We start from the raw sequence: 19,237 nt of genomic DNA on the forward strand, positions 1-19,237 counted from the left end.
TGCGTTACTGGAAAACAGTGCTCCCTTACCTCTGATCCAGTAGAAATTGAGTTGACGAGCCAGCTAAATGGTCTGCAAAGAGGTCTTTGTGTGAAAATGATGGTAAACTTGATCGTTGAAGAGGGAGATGGATTGCCCTTCAAGCAGGCTGTTTGGCTTAGATGTTACTGATTGCATTGAGTACTCTGAGACTGCGGTCATCCCATAAAGCAGTGATTATCTCACCATGCTTGTGTAGATGCTGTCTTGTTGTTGGTGCAAGTTTCTGAGGAATCAGGTAGTGAGTCAGAATATCTGACTTTGGTCCTTAACCTTTTTCAAAATAATTGGCATGAATATATTTCTGGTGGATGGTGACCTCCAGAATACCGATTGTGGTCTATTTGCTAACAGCAATACTCTTAAATATCAGCTGTAGGTGGTAAAATACTTTTTGGGGGAATATTTTTTCTAGAATCAGAGCCATTTGGCCTATTACATCCAAACTGACCAGTGGTTCCCCGTTCATATTAATCTTATCTTCAGCACTTGATTCAGAACTTTCTGTGCCCTGGTGATTCAAGTGCTCATCTCAACACATCTTAATTGTTTTTGTATGTCACTTGTGTAAGAAATCCAAGGAGGAATGCAAGGCCCGAGGCCAAGAGGAGGACATAAATGGTCAAGAAAGTGTCACATTAAAAAATCATGTATATAGTACAAAAAATTCCTTTTTATCAGGAAAAATATAGAGCAGAATAGTTAAAAATATTCGAACAAGACACTAGACGTAAACATAAATTATACAAGCCAGTAATTTCAGCACACAATTAATTAAGGAATTAATATGTTGGCACTTATTTAAAAGAGATTTGATGTTTCAAGAGTAAAGAAGCCTGCCATAATATCCAGGTTTTCAGTGAGAGCAGACCTAAAATACCATGTTCAGTCTTAGGTCCCTTACCCAGATAAAGACACATTTGACTTTGAAAGGTTTAAAAAGGTTTACTCGATTTTAAATTAGATTGAAAAGAATGAACCTCTATTGTCTAAACTATAGAGCATTGGGAATTGGTCTCATCGTGGCATAAAATTATTAAGATGCTTGAGAAACGATTTCTTAGTTGGTGAGTCCAGAACATTGTCTCAGAATAGAGTTGTCAGTCAGGAGAAATTGAGAAATGATGAGGAGGTAAATCGTCATATTCTCTGCACCAGCCAACTGTCGATACTTGGCTATGGAATACACTGAACTCTGGGATTGTAAGATTGATGGGCACTCAGGTAAGTAAGCAACAAAGAAAATGGGCAGCCGACTAAATGAGGCTAGGAGGATGACCATCAACCTAGTGAAAGGCAGAGAAGGCTTAATGAGTGTAATGGATTGCATATTGTTATTTTCTATAATTTTTATTGATGTAGGTGAGAAGTCAACAAGGATAGCAAGCGCATCTGCACCCATTGAGGGCTTAGCACAACAGTAGTGTAATGAGAGTGCACAGGCAAGAATTAAAGAAGTAAATAGACACTTGTTTGTGTTGATGTACACCTTAAATGATAACACTGAAGTAACTCTTGGGCAATGGAACCCAGCATATTTGGGTTAATTTCAAAAAATGATAGTCCTTAGTATATTCAATTTTCTTTCTAGTATATTATCATCTTTCATTTACTCTTTAATTTTCCAAGGATTCACACAAGAATTGTGCGGTCTGTACACTGGCAACAACAATGATTGTGACAATACATAAATCAATGAATGAGCACAAAGAGCAGATATTCAGACCACAAATATAGGTGAGCAGATTTGGACAAGACACCAATAGGGATAATGGTAATCAGAATTGCTAATGGAAAGTCCGCCTTGATAACAAGGAGATTGAATTCAATAATTGTGAAACTGATGCTTCAGATGCACAGTCTTAAACATTAAGAAGAATATGTGGCTGGCATGCATGTTCGCCAAAAAGATACTGTGTGTTAAATCTAATTTAAAAGAATACTTTCCATTAAATTAATTATTTTCCCTTGAATTTAGAAGATGAAGAATGTACAGCAAGAGAACATAATATTAAACTTAGAACTAGTTCTTTTTACAGAAAATATTTTTTTTAATTAAATACAAAATATCTAGAAATCTAAACGTATTCTCCCAAAAGGCAGAACATAGGTCAAGTCAAGTCAAGTCAAGTCAATTTTATTTGTATAGCACATTTAAAAACAACCCACGTTGACCAAAGTGCTGCACATCTGATTAGGAAAAAAAAAGAAAGTTACAGTGGCAGGCAGCCAAACACAACGGCGCGGCCATCTTGAACAAAATGTTTAACTAAAGCAGAATGGTGTCCCGCGGCCGAGCTGCACCGGGCGATGGAAGCCATTGACATTGACATTTGCATGAATTACATCAATAGATTTTCGTTCATAATGGTTTTAAAGATGGAGAACATTGGATCAAAGGCATGGAGATACTAATCACCATGTCCGATTAAATGTTGTAGCAGGAGCAATGGGCTAAATGGCTAGTATCTCATTTCAGTTATGTGCATGATAATTTGCACATCGTTTGTGACACAAACATAAACTGAGTGGTGTTGCACTGCATAAAATCCAGGAAGAAGAAGAAATCATGAGCAAAAGGAGACACGGACAAAGAGCAATGGTGATTATAACGTATTGAAATCTGCCTGCAAATCCAATAAAAATGGACAAATATTGACATCAAAACAAACTTGGCAGCTAAAATTCACATCATACATTGGAAATGTTTATAGTTTCTCATGGAAACCAGCACTAGATATAATATTGGAGGTTCAATATACACTCCTTGGCAAAAAGAATTCTGCAAACCAAACTATCATTATTGGATATTATGATTTAAAAATATTATTTTGCAATTGAACATCCATTTTATGTACATATAAACATAGTAAGTATTTTTCACAAGCCACAGATGGCCCTTCTGCATGTTCACTGTGAAATTCAATTAAACTATTTTTATCTCAAAATTAATATATCACTTCAAAACAACTGATCTTAGGAATTAAAATAAACATTTGGAGCTCTGTCCTGATGCATTGAAAAGTCAACATTCTCAAACATTTCACATGAAAGAAATTAGCAGAAAACAGTAGATTTTGGTACAATAATTGAACAGATGTGATACTTCAAATTACTTTAGAAATTTCTGTGGTATATTTCTGCCAATGTGATTATATTCTGAAAAGCCATCTAACATATTGGTTGCATAATGTTCCATTTTGACTATAGTTGATATCCTCCTAGATACTGTATAACGAGGGGAAAGTTACTGAATATGAAGTTACAAAGTAGTTGAATAGTAAGTCTCAAAAGGAAATTGAAGGGGAAATAATGCCCCCAGAGGTTTAGGAAGCGAGTGGGGCAGTGATTAATAAAGCCTCAAGGGAGAAGGCACAGCAAAATGTATTCAGCTTGCAGATTCTTAAATCAATAGTTACAGAGATAGTCCAAAGGAAGTTTATTTGGAATCTTGAGGGAAAAAAAAGTGTTGAAGAAACTCAATGGATCAAGCAACATCTGTGATGAGAATAGACAGACTGCGTTTTGGCTTGGAACACTTCGTCAAACTGATTGAAGTAGAGCGGAGAAAACTGGGAAAGAAGAGAGGGGCGGGAGGGGCGGTGAGAAAATGCCTGGTAAGCGATAGGTGAATACAAGTGATGGAGGTTTGATTGGCAGATGGGTGGAGTACATATCAACTGCCTGAGATACAAAGGAGCCAAAAGGGTATCGGATAAGGAGTGAAGAGAAGTGAAATATAAAGCTAGAGGGATGGATATAGGTGTCAAGGGGCAGGAGGATGGGAAAGAGGGGCAATAAAAAGGAAATGGGGGAGATGAGGAAGGGAGTTGAGTGTCTAAAGTGGGAGAAAGGAGCAGGTTGTGGGAGAAATGTGTACCTTTGGGGCAGGGTGGGAGGAATTACTTGAAATTGGAATGGGTTTAGTTTAGTTTATTTTTGTCACATGTACTGAGTTACAGTGCAAAGTTTATGTTTGCATGCTCGACAGTCAAAGAAAATATTATATACGAATACAATCAAGTCGTCCACATGGTAAAGGGTACAACATTAAATGCAAGATAAAGTCTGATAAAGTCTGATTAAAGATAGTTCAAACGTCTCCAATGGAGGTAAGGACCCCTCTCTAGCTGATGAAAGGACTGTTCAGTTGCTTGATTACAGCTGGGAATAAATTGTCCCTGAATCTGGAAGTGTGTATTTTCAAACTTCTGTGCCTCTTGCCTGATTGGAGAGGGAGGAAAAGAAAGTGACCAGGGTGAGACTGGTTCTTGATAATGCTGGTGGCCTTGTCAAAGCAGTGTGAAGTGTAGATGGAATTCATCGAAGAGAGGTTGGTTTGTGTGATGGTCTGGGCTGCAGTCCACAATGTCCTGTAAGTTCTTGAGGTCTTGGATGGAGCTGTTCGCAAATCAGGCTGTGATGCATCCAAATAAAATGCTTTCTACGACATATCTGTAGACGTTGGTGAGGGTTGTTGGAGACATGCCAAACTTCCTCAGCATTTGAAGGAAGTAAAGGCGTTTGTGTCCTTTCTTTGCCATAGCTTCGATGTGGCTGGTCCAGGACAAATTGCTGGTGATATTTATTCCTAAAAACTTGATGCTTTTGACCATCTCTACTTCGGCGCCATCAACATATGGTGTGTGTACTGCTTCACTTCATGAAATCCATTTCCCTGGTCTTGCTTACATTGAGAGGTTCTTGTCTCGGCACCATACTATGAGTTTCTCAATCTCCTTCCTGTACTCTCTCTTATCATTATTTGATATCCAGCCCACTACGGTGGTGTTATCTGCAAACATGTAATTTATGTTGGATTGGTATTTGGCTGTACTGTCATGAGTGTGTGAGGAGTATAGTAGGGGACTGAGAATGCATCCTTGTGGGGCACCAGTGTTGGGGATTATCGGAGAGGATGACCTCACTGATTGCAGTCTGTTGGTCAGGAAGTCGAGGATCCAGTTGTGTAGGAGTCTGACACAGGTGGCAGGTGGCCTTCTTCTCCAAATGTTGCAGGGAAGAATGTAGGGCCAGGGAAATGCCATCAACCGTGGATCTGTTGTAGCGGTAGGTGAACTGCAGTGCTTCACGGCTGATTGGTAGGCTGGAGTTAATAGTGTACCATAACCAGCCTCTTGAAGCACTTCATGATGGTGGATTTCAAGGCAACTGAATGGGAATCTTTAAGGCATACAATCTTGCTTTCCTTCGGCACTGGGGTGATAGTGGTCTTCTTGAAACAGGTGGGTACCTCAGAACGGAGTAGGAAAAGATCAGATGTTTGTGAATACTCCTGCTAGTTGGTTTGTGCAGTTTCTAAGGACGTGGCCAGGGGTTCCATCCGGGCCGATTCTTTTCCATGGGATTACCCTCAGGAAGCCTAATCTAACTTCTGCAACAGCCTACATGGGAAAATGCACGCTTGAGTCTGATGTGACGGATGTCATCGCCTTGTGGCCTTCTGCTCACAGCAAGCATAAAATGCACTAAGTTCATCGGGAAGGGCTGCACTATCACCAGCTATGTTGCTCAACTCTGCTTTGCAGCCAGTTATAGTATTCAGGACTTGCCACGGTGGACGGATGTCCGAGTGATTATATTGGGACCCAAGTTTGTTCCTGGATTGTCTCTGCATTCCTGGTGGCTTTGCAAAGATCGCAATGAGATTTCCTGTACCACTCGGGATTGTTTGACTTGTATGCAGCGGTCTTTGGAGAATTTAATAAAATATGCCATTGGGTTGTAAACCTTCCAAGTGGAACATGAGGTGTGTTCTTTCAGTTTCATGGTGCCTCGCTGTGCAACAGAGGTGGCCATGGACAGGTCAGAATGGGAATGGGAAGAGGAGTCAAAATGTTTACAACTGGGAGATTCCGCAGGCTGTAGTTGACAGAGCATGTTTTCTTTGAAGGTATTTATTCACAAAATGCTGGAGTAACTCAGCAGATCAGGCAGCATCTCGGGAGAGAAGGAATGGGTGACGTTTCGGGTCGAGACCCTTCTTCAGACTGATATCAGAGGGGCGGGACAAAGGAAGGATATAGGTGGAGACAGGAAGATAGAGGGAGACCTGGGAAGGAGGAGGGGAAGAGAGGGCTTTGAAATGGTCGCCAAATATACACTTGGTCTATCCAATGTAAAAGAGTCCACATCAGGAAAACTTCTTTTCAGTCTCCCCACAATTTTTGTTTGCTCATCCCAACCCAATGGTATAAACTTTGTAGCTTACAACCCAATGGTATAAACTTTCAATTATTCTATTAAACATAATAAATATTCTCTTACCACCTACCACCCCCTCCCCCCCCCTATCCTGGTGCATATATGTCTCTCCTAAGCCCCTCTCCTCTCACCCCCCCCCCCCAGTCATTGTACTCCTTTCTCTTCTGTCATACATTCTTCTACTCTTTCTGTATCCCCCATTCCTCTTTTATTTCCCTTCCTTTCCCTCCCCTCTTCCTCTTCATTTTTAAATTTCCGACTTTGCTACTGCGGTCCCCTTTCCAGTAATATTGGAAATGCTGTCTTTGTTAGAGAATTCACAGGCAACCTTTTCACTTCGTAACTCAGGGATGCCTCTGTCACTTTGTTGGCTTCCAATCCACCTCTCCTGTCTTTCCTGAACACTTTAATGCTTTATACTATTCCAGGCTTATTTCTTTATTGCCCATTAATCCAAGTTCATGCATTCCCTTTGTCCCTTTTATTATCTCCTCCATTCTTCTGCTGTGCTTATTGTATTCAGTTTAGTTCTCTGCTGAATTATGCATCTGCCATTCACCATAAATTTGCTTTCACTGTTTTGGTTTAAGGTTTAAATATTTAGTCATCCAGAATTCTTAAGACTCCACTTCCTTTTCTCCTTGTATAATGCATCCAGTTAGTTTTCAATTCATCTTTCGCAGCTTTCAATTTTTTTTTGTAAAAAAATGTATTACCCACCAAACACTGGTTTCAATCCATCTGATGAAGGGATTAAAAGTACCATTAGCAAATTTGCAGATGATACAAAGCTGGGTTGTAGTGTGAACTGTGAGGAAGATGCTATGAGGTTGCTGGGTGACTTGGACAGGTTGTGTGAGTGGGCGGATGCATGGCAGATGCAGTTTAATGTGGGTAAGTGTGAGGTTATCCACTTTGGTGGTAAGAATAGGAAAGCAGATTATTATCTGATTGGTATCAAGTTAGGAAAAGGGTACGTACAACGAGATCTGGGTGTCCTACTGCATCAGTCACTGAAAGGAAGCATGCAGGTACAGCAGGCAGTGAAGAAAGCCAATGGAATGTTGGCCTTCATAACAAGAGGAGTTGAGTATAGGAGCAAAGAGGTCCTTCTGCAGTTGTACAGGGCCCTAGTGAGACCGCACCTGGAGTACTGTGTGCAGTTTTGGTCTCCAAATTTGAGGAAGGATATTCTTGCTATTGAGGGCGTGCAGCGTAGGTTTACTAGGTTAATTCCCGGAATGGCGGGATTGTTGTATGTTGAAAGACTGGAGCGACTAGGCTTGTATACACTGGAATTTAGAAGGATGAGAGGGAATCTTATCGAAACATATAAGATTACTAAGGGGTTGGACACGTTAGAGGCAGGAAACATGTTCCGAATGTTGGGGGAGTCCAGAACCAGAGGCCACAGTTTAAGGATAAGGGGTAGGCTATTTAGACCAGAGATGAGGAAAAACTTTTTCAGTCAGAGAGTTGTAAATCTGTGGAATTCTCTGCCTCAGAAGGCAGCGGAGGCCAATTCTCTGAATGCATTCAAGAGAGAGCTAGATAGAGCTCTTAAGGATAGCGGAGTCAGGGGGTATGGGGAGAAGGCAGGAACGGGGTACTGATTGAGAATGATCAGCCATGATCACATTGAATAGTGGTGCTGGCTCGAAGGGCCGAATGGCCTACTCCTGCACCTATTGTCTATTGATGCCCACACAACTCAGTGACATTTAGCAACAAGGAACTGCAGATGCCGATGCTGACAAAGTGATTCATTTTGGAGTAACTCAGCAGGTCAGGCAACATCTCTGGAGAACATAGACAGGTGATGTTTCGGGTTGGCACCCTTCTTCAGATTGATTGTGGTGGGGGTGGGAAGAAGGAAGTTAAAGGTGTCGGAAATGTCGGCGAATAAGTTATCGGATGCTTCCAAAGTAGTAGTTGAGCAGGTACCATTACAGTATTTAAAAGATTATAAATAGGAAAGGTTTAGAGGGATATGAGCAAAGATGGGTTAATGGGATTAACTTAGATGGGACCTCTTGTTCAAATACCATGCACTAACCTCCTTCTTTGCAAAGAAAATCCCATTCTCCATAGACCTCCCTACACTTGCAATTCTTCTAAAATAAGCTGTTCAATATTCTATCTGTTGTCTAACCAATAACTCATGCAGATTTAGCGTCATTTCATAGCCTTTCTGTGCAATATCTGTGTTAATAATACCTAGGTGTTATCAAGTTGTTCTCCCAATTTCAAAGATTTGTGTGTCTGAAACCCCATCTGTCTGCTCTACCACAATTTTGGCATTGTGTCATTTAATTTATATTTCCTGTCCTCATTCTTTCCACCAAAATACATCACTTCACATTTTAACCTCATTAAATCTTAACTGACTTAGGTAAGATCAATCTTCGGATCTGGCTGCGGCTCACAAAGTTGCAGGTTGTTGTCGTTAATCACGTCCTTAATTGTGCCATATCCCCATCAAGTGCCTTTGAAAATGCACACTTGCAACATCCTTGAAATTTCTTCCATTATAATGTTCCATTATTTGTTCCAGCCAGTTTAATGAAATTTGCCTTACATTACTTGTCATTATAAATCACGTGCTAAAGTGAGCACTGAATATGCTTTCAGGTGAATATTAATTTTGTTCAATATTACAATGAGAACCTGATTGACTGGCTATCAGTCTCGTTTAATGCCAGCTTGGTTTATCTCTTCTCCCCTTTCTTCTGTCGATGAGTGGCGTTGGCAACTGCCCAACCATTGGGACAACTTTAATGCAAGAATATCATGAGGTCATAAAAGATAGGAGTTGAATTAGGCCATTCAGCCCATTAAGTCTACTCCACCATTCAATCATGGCTGACCTATCTTTCCCTCCTAACCCCATTCTCCTGTCTTCTCCCCATCACCCCTGTCACCCGTACTAATGAAGAATTTATCTATCTCTGCTTTAAAAATATCCATTGACTTGGCCTCCACAGCCTTCTGTGGCAAAGATTTCCACAGATTCACCACCCTCTGACCAAAGAAATTCCTTTTCATCTCCTTCCTGAAGGAATGTCCTTTAAATCTGAGGCTATGACCTCTCATCCTAGACTCTCCCACTAGTGGAAACATCCTCTCCACATCCACTCCATCCAAGAATGAGCCCAGGAAATATCCCTGAACAAAATTAGACCACTTCAAGCCTGAAAATAAGGTTTGCCTATTTGACAGTGTACAATATTAAAAGTAATTGTCTATATTTATGATAAATGTTTGAAGATAGATCACATTTTACAATCAGTATACTTCATGTAATTTTCCCTTTAAAAATCTTAACAACGTCTCATAAAATATCACTGCCAAAATCTACACTTTGATTGCCTGATAAAAAATAAACTTCAATTAACAGCTGTAGAGAGAGGAAATCATTGGAGATCCTTGTAATTGTCCAATAATTTTGATTCTGTTGAACTAGTTTAATTGGAATCATATGGTCAGACAGTGATGAAGCACAGAAACAGGCCCTTTGGCCCAACACGTCCAAGCCGACCAAAATGCGTCCTTTCGGCTAGTTCCATTTACTTGAGTTTGGCTCATAGCTCTCCAAACCTTTCCTATCCAGACACCGATCAAGATAGAAACATAGAAAATAGGTGTAGGAGTAGGCCATTCGGCCCTTCGAGCCTGCACCGCCATTCAATATGATCATGGCTGATCATCCAACTCAGTATCCCGTACCTGCCTTCTCTCCATACCCCCTGATCCATTTAGCCACAAGGGCCACATCTAACTCCTTCTTAAATATAGCCAATGAACTGGCCTCAACTACCTTCTGTGGCAGAGAATTCCACAGATTCACCACTCTCTGTGTGAAAAAAACTTTCTCATCTCGGTCCTAAAAGACTTCCCCCTTATCCTTAAACTGTGACTCCTTGTTCTGGACTTCCCCAACATTGGGAACAATCTTCCTGCATCTAGCCTGTCCAACCCCTTAAGAATTTTGTAAGTTTCTATAAGATCCCCCCTCAATCTTCTAAATTCCAGCGAGTACAAGCTGAGTCTATCCAGTCTTTCTTCATATGAAAGTCCTGCCATCCCAGGAATCAATCTGGTGAACCTTCTCTGTACTGCCTCTATGGCAAGAATGTCTTTCCTCAGATTAGGAGACCAAAACTGTACGCAATACTCCAGGTGTGGTCTCACCAATGCCCTGTACAAAAGATGTCTTTTAAATGTTGTAATTGTATCTATCTCAACTACTTCCTCTGCCAGGTCTGCATTGCCTAGGTCCAGTGTGTCATTTGCATTTTATAACATTACAAGCATGCTGCCCGCCCCTTCACTGACATTTCATCAGTGGCCCTTTACAACCAAAGATACATTTCCCAATATCAGATTCTGCCAATTCCGCCAAAAAATCCAATAAGAATATTCTGAGTCTAGTTAAAATGAGACAAGGGTCGAATATTCAATAATCATAATTTATTAAATGTTTTTTGAGGAGGTGACAAAGGTGATCAATGAGGGTAGGGTAGTGAATGTCGTATACATGTCATCCTCGCATTGCAACTGACTAAATCTGTTGTACACTACTCCCCTGGAAATCCTTGGCTTTCCAGCAACTTTTGATGAAATTCTTTGATTTCTCATCCACATTGCTGGTTAATCAGTTGAGCTTATAGGACTTGGTATTACAATCCCTACTGTAATCGGCACCTTCTTAATCTCTTGAGTGGGGGTAGGGGTAAACACTTCATTGGGGTCATCAGGTGGGCACGCTCCTTCCTTGGTGTTTCATTGATAGGCCCATGACACCTCCAGAGGGCTCAACAGCGACACTTGGCGTCCCAGGTGTGCTCCTCTCCGTCTTTACCCCTGTTGCTGGTCATTTTGCAGCCCAGTTGGAGTCTTTCCTCTTCATCCACAGCCAGTTGCTGCTTCGCTCGGCAGCCTCTGACAGCGACCTGACGACTTGCTGGAAGACCTGTTCTCGGACTCCCATTCCCTTCAGGAGTCTGGTTGTTGACATGGCTACAAACCCTCTACAACCAACCTCTACAGGGAGCACCTGGGCACGCCAGCCACGTTGTTTTGCCTTGGCTGCTAAGTCTGAATACTTCAGGCATTTGCGTTCATGCGAAATTTAAACTGCAAATGCATTGACAAAATGATTTTGCTTTTCATAAGTCCGCCTTGAATTTGCATAAACATTCCAATCTTCTGAGTGCCCAATTAGTACCCACATAATAGATCACGGCATTTCTCTACACAAATGTCAAATTAACTTGCCTGAAATCTATACAGATATAAATAGGGCACGGGAGGAATAAAACACGATGAAGAGAATTTTCAAATTCTTGATACACTTAAATACACTTGATATATTTGACTGACAATGAATTAGCACAGCTTTAAAATCAACATGCTCATCAAAATCAAATAATTACTTTTGAAAAATGAGTAATAAAGTAAATAAAGGGAAAAAGTCACATCATACCAGCCACATCTTGAAGGATTAGCAACTACTGCGTAATTATTTCCAACTCCACTCAATTGTAGCCCTATTCATACTCAGTAGTTGAAACCGTCTAACAGAGAATACCACTTCGGCACAGTCTACACCAACGTGACAGCTTTTAAAGCTGTAACATCTAATGATAAATCAAAAAGATAAACCAAACTGAAATATGCATAAATATGTTACTTTTGGATCTTTTGTATTTTAAAGTATTTATTGCTCATTGACAAAAACACTTGATAAATTCTTTTTAGTTGCTTATGAAATTGCAAACTTAAGTACACATTTATAACAATGATACAGGCAGAGCAAACCTACTCCATTGGAACTTTAGTCTGATTCTTACTAAATTTGTCTCTAGCTGTTTCTGCACCAACTTTATTGCAAACCTGGAATGTTCTCAGTTTCAGTTCATTATCGAAAGCGACATCACAAAATATCTATTTGCTATTGAATTCCCCTGCTAAGCCGTGATTAATCTTAATTATCAGATGTCTGATGTGTCAATTCTGCACCTGGCAGTGTAAAGCAATGCACATTTGTTATAAAGTGATGGCAGTCACACATCAAGCAACATATGGCTGGTGTGCAGTTCAAATTTCAGTAACTCTTGCTGTATCAGAAAATCATTGTCATTTTCTTTCAAATAATCCATTTATTCATTCATTATCATTTGTCACACTGAATTAATTTCTAATTAATGAAACAGTATCATGGAAACTCATACTTGTTTTTACTTGTGCAAATACATAACATTATGATTCTGTTCGCCATGCAATATCAAGTCACATACTGCAGACACACCAGTACAGCTTCCTGTATGGATTCCATTCATGTTCTATTACGGCATGAGTATAAACCTTTACAAAACGTTTTCTTGCTCTTATCATTTCCTTTTGCCCCTTATTGTGTCGGCTGAATTGAAAACATGACAATAATATTCATTGAAATTGTGGAAAAGCAATTCTAAGCAATAGTTCTTATTGTATTTTCATTACCATGTGTGAGAATGTGATACTATTGTGCATCACACAGGCACATGAGAGAAATGTGTGTATTCTTGCAACTCATAATAAGTGTTTGCAACTGGTGTCTAATTCCAGATGATCATGTAACTTCTTCTAACTAGCCATTGGCGACTACATTATCTGAGCAAAAAAAAATTTTAAAACAATATTTTCGTGAGAATGTTGTTACCCAAGCCTCCCTGAGGCTAAAAACATTTTTTTTTCTTTTCTGTTCATATATTTGGGGTCTAGCTAGTTGTGCCCATTTATTTAGTGTAGGTTCTTTTTTTTTGTCATCAGCATCAAAAAATGAATCTGGTGCAGTATGATTTTCAAAACAAAGCGTACTCCTATCCTATCTTTATATTAATATAAAGAGTAATTAATATAAATTAGCAATAATTTTCCTCGAAGCCAAAAGGTAGTTGACAACCTATTTTCAAAATTCAACAAATAAATCTCCAAGGTGCCTTTCCTGATCTTGAGTTTGATGAATAGGAGGCCTTCACTTCAGCATAATGTCTCATCAACAATGTTTTGAGTGAGCAGTGGCATTTTCTTTGCAGCAACACAATACACAAGAACATAGGAAGGTATTTCCAACAAGAAACAGTTACTTACCCTCGTAGATGGCTCTGAAGCCTTGGGCGCTCACGGCATAATCGCTGATGAGCCACAATGTGAGTACAGATCCAGAACTCACAATTGGAGGAGGAAGTTGAAATCCTGTTAACCTGTGATTTAAAAAAAACAATGCAATTAGCAATGTTAAACTCATTGAGTGTTAAATTGGAGTGGTTAATCGTTAAAAAAATCCCCTAAATTATGAACACAAAGAGATGGAACAGAAGGTCAAAATAAGTCACTTGGCCTCATAAGAACTGCACACTCTTCTTAATTGGCCGGGATTTTGCCTGATCGGTGCTCTCCTGGTGTGGGATGTGGATCAAAGGAACCTTACTCACTAAAATTCCAACCAGGTGTTGGTGTGGATCTGCCCTGTGTGAGGTTCTTAATGCTATCACCTTTCAAGCCCCGGAAGATACCAACAAGACCAAAGTCATTAATCGGGCTAAGGAATCTGACTGAACAATTATGATCCAGCAAAACCGAACGTTGAAAGGCATTTGTTTTTTAACAACCATTCTAAACAACTTTGGAACACTAAAAAGATTGAGACTGACATATGGAACATGATCGACGATGAAATATCAAATTTTCTATAAAAAAATCAATAAAATCCATGCAATTTTTTTCTTTCAGTGACAGAAGGATTATTAAGCAATAATTCTTTCTGTGTATATGATTATTAAGCAATAATTCTGACTGTGTATATGATTAACATCATATTTCATTCAACAAGGTAGAACATTTTCAGATTTCTACAGATAATTAAAAAATGTAATCCCTCCACAATTCACTGGTTCTGTTTTGATTTGTTCACCAAAACATCAGTGCATCTCTGATAACCAGTCATGGATTTCTACTGGTAAATATACTGTACATCTTTACACCAGAGCTTCCTTAGCTTTCCTCCCCTTGCTGATTTGCTTCCAAGGGTTAACTTCCTTATAAATACTAGTCTATTATTGGAGCGACCTAAAATTTCTAAGAAATACAGCCTGCAAAATTGTTCTCCCAACAAAATGCAGCTGGGATTTCTCGTCCTTGTAAATCGGAAGCACAAGTAGGTTTGCAGCTTACCACCTTGGAGCACAAACCCAATTTGACTGCTTATGTTGCAAAAATTACTTGTTTTATATAAAAATGCATTCACCAGATGTGAACATCACAGGAAATGCCAGCATCTATTGTCTATCATCAAGTGTCGCTGAATTGAGGAGACAATTAAACGTCAATGACATTGGTAGGTATGGAGTCACATAGAGATCAGAGCAGGCAAGGACAGCAGACCTCCTTCTCCGACAAACGTCATTCAACCAGATGGGATTTTGAAAACAACAGCTTGATGATTATTGTCACAAGAAAATTCAAAATTTTAATGTAATTACTTGAATTTTAATTCCCCATCTACTGTGCTGAGATCTGAATGAAACATGAAATCAATGATTCAGAACTCTGGCTATTAATCCAGAAACTCACTCATCATTGTGTGGTTGATTATCAATTGGACCATCTCCACCAACATGGTGCAAGGTTGAAATCAGAGCCTACTGTTCTGCTGCTCACTTGGTGTGTTCAAAAACAACATATTTATAAAGGATGATTAATGTAGAAATGTTTGTCAAAGTGATGCATAAAGATATAATCAAAGAGCTTGATATGAGAAACAGTGACAGCATAATTCCTGATGGTTGGAGAATAGGACTATGTGAACGTGCAAAGGACAAGATACAGCATGGAGCAGGTCCTTTGGCCCGGCTTTCCCATGTCAACCAAGGTGCCCCATCTACACTAGTCCCACCTGCTTGCATTTGACCCATAAGCCTCTAAACCTCTCCTATCCATGTACCTGTCCAAATGCCTTTTACATGTTGTTATCGTTTCTGCCTCAACTACAACCTCTGGCAAGTCGTTCTCTATACCCACCATCCTGTGTGAAAGAAAATCAACTTTTATACTCAAATTGATGAAGACCAATGTGCCCAAAGCCTTCTTGACCACCTTATCTCTACAGACTACATCCTGACTACATCTCTTTTTTCCAGCTTTCTCCATCCTACCTGATCAATCGTCTTTCCTTGTCGGACACCCTTATCTTCTTTTAACATCCAGGCTTCGTCAATTAATCCATCCATCTGCAGATTCCACCACCACATCCCCCTCAATCAAATCACGTCCATCTATCACTTGCCAGGTTTTGCCCCACTCCCATGTTATTTCCAGCTTTCTTCCCCATACACCGTCTGTCCATTGGCTCCTCAGATGCGACCTTGATTTGCTGAGTTCCTCCAGCACTTTGTTTTTTGCTCAACATTCCAGCATCAGCAGTTTCTTGTTTCTCCATGAATCCAACTAGGTTGGTTGAAGCAATGAACAACAATGATGGTAACATATATACAAATATGGAATAGATTTGGCGTGCTACTTATACATCTTAGCCCTGAATTTGTATTTATGTTATCAGCAAGGCTATCAGACTTCATCATTAATGCTGGATAAAACTAATAGCAGCTTCTTGAACCATACATGCTGTAATGGTTACTTTGCTCCTGCACAAAATATACTGCAGAAATTATTGCACAATACAGTAATTTAGCAATCACTAGTTACTCTCAGTGTAATGGCATTCAGGAAGATTTAGCATTGTTTAAGTAGATGCAACTAAATCTTTGAACAGCCATAAATAATGTTGAGCAACATAACAAGGGAGAAAGTGAATTGTGAAGGCTCACTTATTTTTAAAATTGTAAATATTCCAGAGATCGCAATGAACAAAATTAAATTAAAACTCATACTTTCCGCAACTTGATTTTAACTTTCTACCTAAATTGCATCAGTATGGCCAACTCTACGCACTCTTTTTATGCGTTCTCCCTTCTCGGCTGCCTGTGCAATTTCTAACCCATCTGCCCTCACCACAATTTGCCTGTGATAAACTCCAAGGTCAAACTTATGTCAGAGGAGAGATAAAATGAACTCCACAGAGTCCACAAACATTTTTTCAACATTGGCTTCTAAAGACAGTTCAACGTTTGGTTGTTTATTATTTGTTTTTTTCCAAACTAATTTTGAAATTGTTTTTGCTAAGTTCTTACAATTCATTTGCTTGAACCTTAATTAAAGCTTGATTGTATCTGCAACTAGAATTGCTTTATACATTTGGGAAATGTTGAAATTATTTCCAAATAATCCAGGCTTTATTGCACTGTAATTCAGCTTCTCAAAACAGATGTAATTTTAATGCACTTTTGGGAATGTATTCCTGGTGAAGAAGTTGTAATATTAGCCCAATGTAGCACCTTATAAGTTGTGATACCCAATTTTCCCCATATTTTTGGTGGATGCAATTTTGAAAATAGAAAAGCCAAAACTAAATGTTATGTGTCTGGAACTTCTACTTGGTTTAGTTTAGAGATACTTCTACTTAGTTTAGTTCAAACCTACATGCTCTTCAGCCTACTGAGTTCATGCTGACTATCTGCCTGTATTAGTATACGATGCTAGTTCTGTGTTATCTCACTTTCGGATCCACTCCCTACACAGTAGGGGCAATTTACAGAGGACAATTACCCTACAAACTTGAATGCATATCGCATGTGCAAGAAAACTCGTACAACCGGAGAAAACCCATGCAGTTACAGGGAGAAGCCGAGGTCAGGATCGAATCCAGATCTCTTGTGCTGTGCAGCAGCAGCTCTACCAGACGTGCCATGGTGCCGCCATTGTACTTGTAGTGGTTTCAGATTCTCAAAAGTAGTGCAAAGTACAGGTAGCACCTATGCAGGGAATGGATAGGCAACGTTTTGGGCCGGAGCCCTACTTCAGGCTGACCCAAAAGATCGTCTATCCATATCCTCGACTTTGTGTTTCACTCCACTTATTGCGCATCATTTTCCACTTACGCATGGTTCTTGAAAGAAACATGGAACGTTCATTCTTTTAGTATTGCCCTGGGAAAGCAGCAACTACTTCTAAAATTAATTAAGAAAAAGCAATACGGGTAACATTTAGATTCATAGGATAGTCCAATTAGATGAAGAGTGACTTGAATTTAGAAGCTTTGATATTTTAAATGTTTTCCCTTTCAGCAGACTAGGCCTTAATCAAGCCGTCCACAGTGTACAGATCCAGGATAAAAGGAATCCTTTATCACATTCCAGAAAGTCTACCAGAATGCTGCCTGGATTCGAGGGTTTCACCTACAGGGAGAGGTTGTATAGACTTGGATTGTTTTCTCTGGAATGTCAGACGTTCAGTGGAGACTTGATAGAAGTATATAAAATTAGCAGAGGCATAGATAGGGTAGATTATCAGAACCTTTTAGCCAGAGGGACATTGTCCAACACGAGAGGGCATAGCTATAAGGTGAGTGGGGGAAAGTTTAATGGAAATGCGCGAGGCAAGTTTTTTTTTACACAGAGTAGTGGGGGCTGGATCACAATGCCAGGAGTGGTGGTGGATGAAGTTATGATAGCAGCATTTAAAAGGCTTTTAGATATATGTGCAGGGAATAGACGAATATGAATCATGTACAGGCAGATTTGATCAGTTTAACGGCATCATATTTGACACAAATATTGTAGGTCGAAGGGCCTGTTCCAATGCTGTACGTTCTTTTCTTGTTTTGAGGGTTGTAAGTTTAATTGACAACTGCAAATCACATCTTACTACAGGTGGGTGGAGAAAAGGAGGGCACGTCAGAGACAACGGGTTAAGGGAAATAAATAGGGCTGCTCGGAGAACAGGTATTGACTCAATGGACCGAATAGTTCTGTATTGCAATAAAATACAAAAACAAAATGAAACAATCAAATCAGAGTGAAAAGCTCCCAGCGGTTCTTCTTTTATTTATGGATGATCAATACCACAGATTTCTGTTAGGATCCTACAATGACTCAGGAATCCAATCCCGGGATCACAAACTAACTCACAGAAGGTACAGAAATAAAACACCATCAATAGTTGCAATGTTTACACGAGAAAAGTTCTAAAAAAAAATGTCAAAACTGAAATGTGAGCAGGTGGTTAAGGAAGCAAAGGTGGTGCAAAGCAAAGACTGGTGTCATGAATGATATTGGTACCTTGAATGAAATTGAGGCACAAGATGAGGATGAGAAAAAGGGCAATAAAGATTGATTATTGAGATACTCCAGAAATAGGGGCATAAAAAAGTTGATGGTGAAGACAGATTTTCTCAACTTTTTACAATTTATATAAATGACTTGGATAAAGGCACAGAAGGTAGGGTTGCCAAATTTGTTTATGATCCAAATGAAAGGTAGGAAAGTAATTTGTGAAGAAGAGACAAGGAGACCACAGAGGGATCATATGTTATGTGAGTGGGCAAGAAAAGTAAAACGCATATTGTCTATACGAGGAGAACATGCAGAAATTGGACAGATTTGGGTGCTGGAGTGCTTACTTTAAGGAAGGTTCATCCACAGGTACACAGCAACTATGAAAACTAACAGAATGTTATTCTTAGTTGCCAAGGAAATGAACACTAAAATAGAGAAGTGCTTGAGTTGCATCGGGCATTGGCAAAAACCTATCTGGAGTACTGGGGAGACCATTTGCTTCCCGAAGAAAGGATATGAATATGCTGGAAGCAGTTCAGAGAAATTCACCAATACCAGCGATAGACAGATATTCTGATGGGAAAAGAATGGACAAGCCAGGCTTCAATAGCATCGGGTTTAGAAGAATGAAAAAGTACTTGATTGCAAAGCAAGATCCTGAGGGATTCTGACAGAATGGATGTGAGGAGGATATATCCATTTGGGAGAATCTAAAAATAAATACAGGCCATCCATTTAAGACAGAAACAGCAGTTTCT

At 39.6% G+C, this 19,237-nt stretch overlaps 1 protein-coding gene across 2 annotated transcripts in view; it reads right to left on the reverse strand.

The window, feature by feature from the left end:
- The window catches only part of csmd2 (CUB and Sushi multiple domains 2), a 1,532,573-nt gene that overhangs the window by 1,325,017 nt on the left and 188,319 nt on the right, over positions 1-19,237 (reverse strand). For both annotated transcript variants that reach the window (XM_078423311.1, XM_078423310.1), the window contains exon 3: positions 13,399-13,511. In XM_078423311.1, coding sequence (XP_078279437.1) covers positions 13,399-13,511 — 113 coding nt within the window. The remainder of the gene's footprint in view (positions 1-13,398; positions 13,512-19,237) is intronic.

Source organism: Rhinoraja longicauda, chromosome 27 (assembly GCF_053455715.1).
Source record: "Rhinoraja longicauda isolate Sanriku21f chromosome 27, sRhiLon1.1, whole genome shotgun sequence".
NCBI lineage: Eukaryota > Metazoa > Chordata > Chondrichthyes > Rajiformes > Arhynchobatidae > Rhinoraja > Rhinoraja longicauda.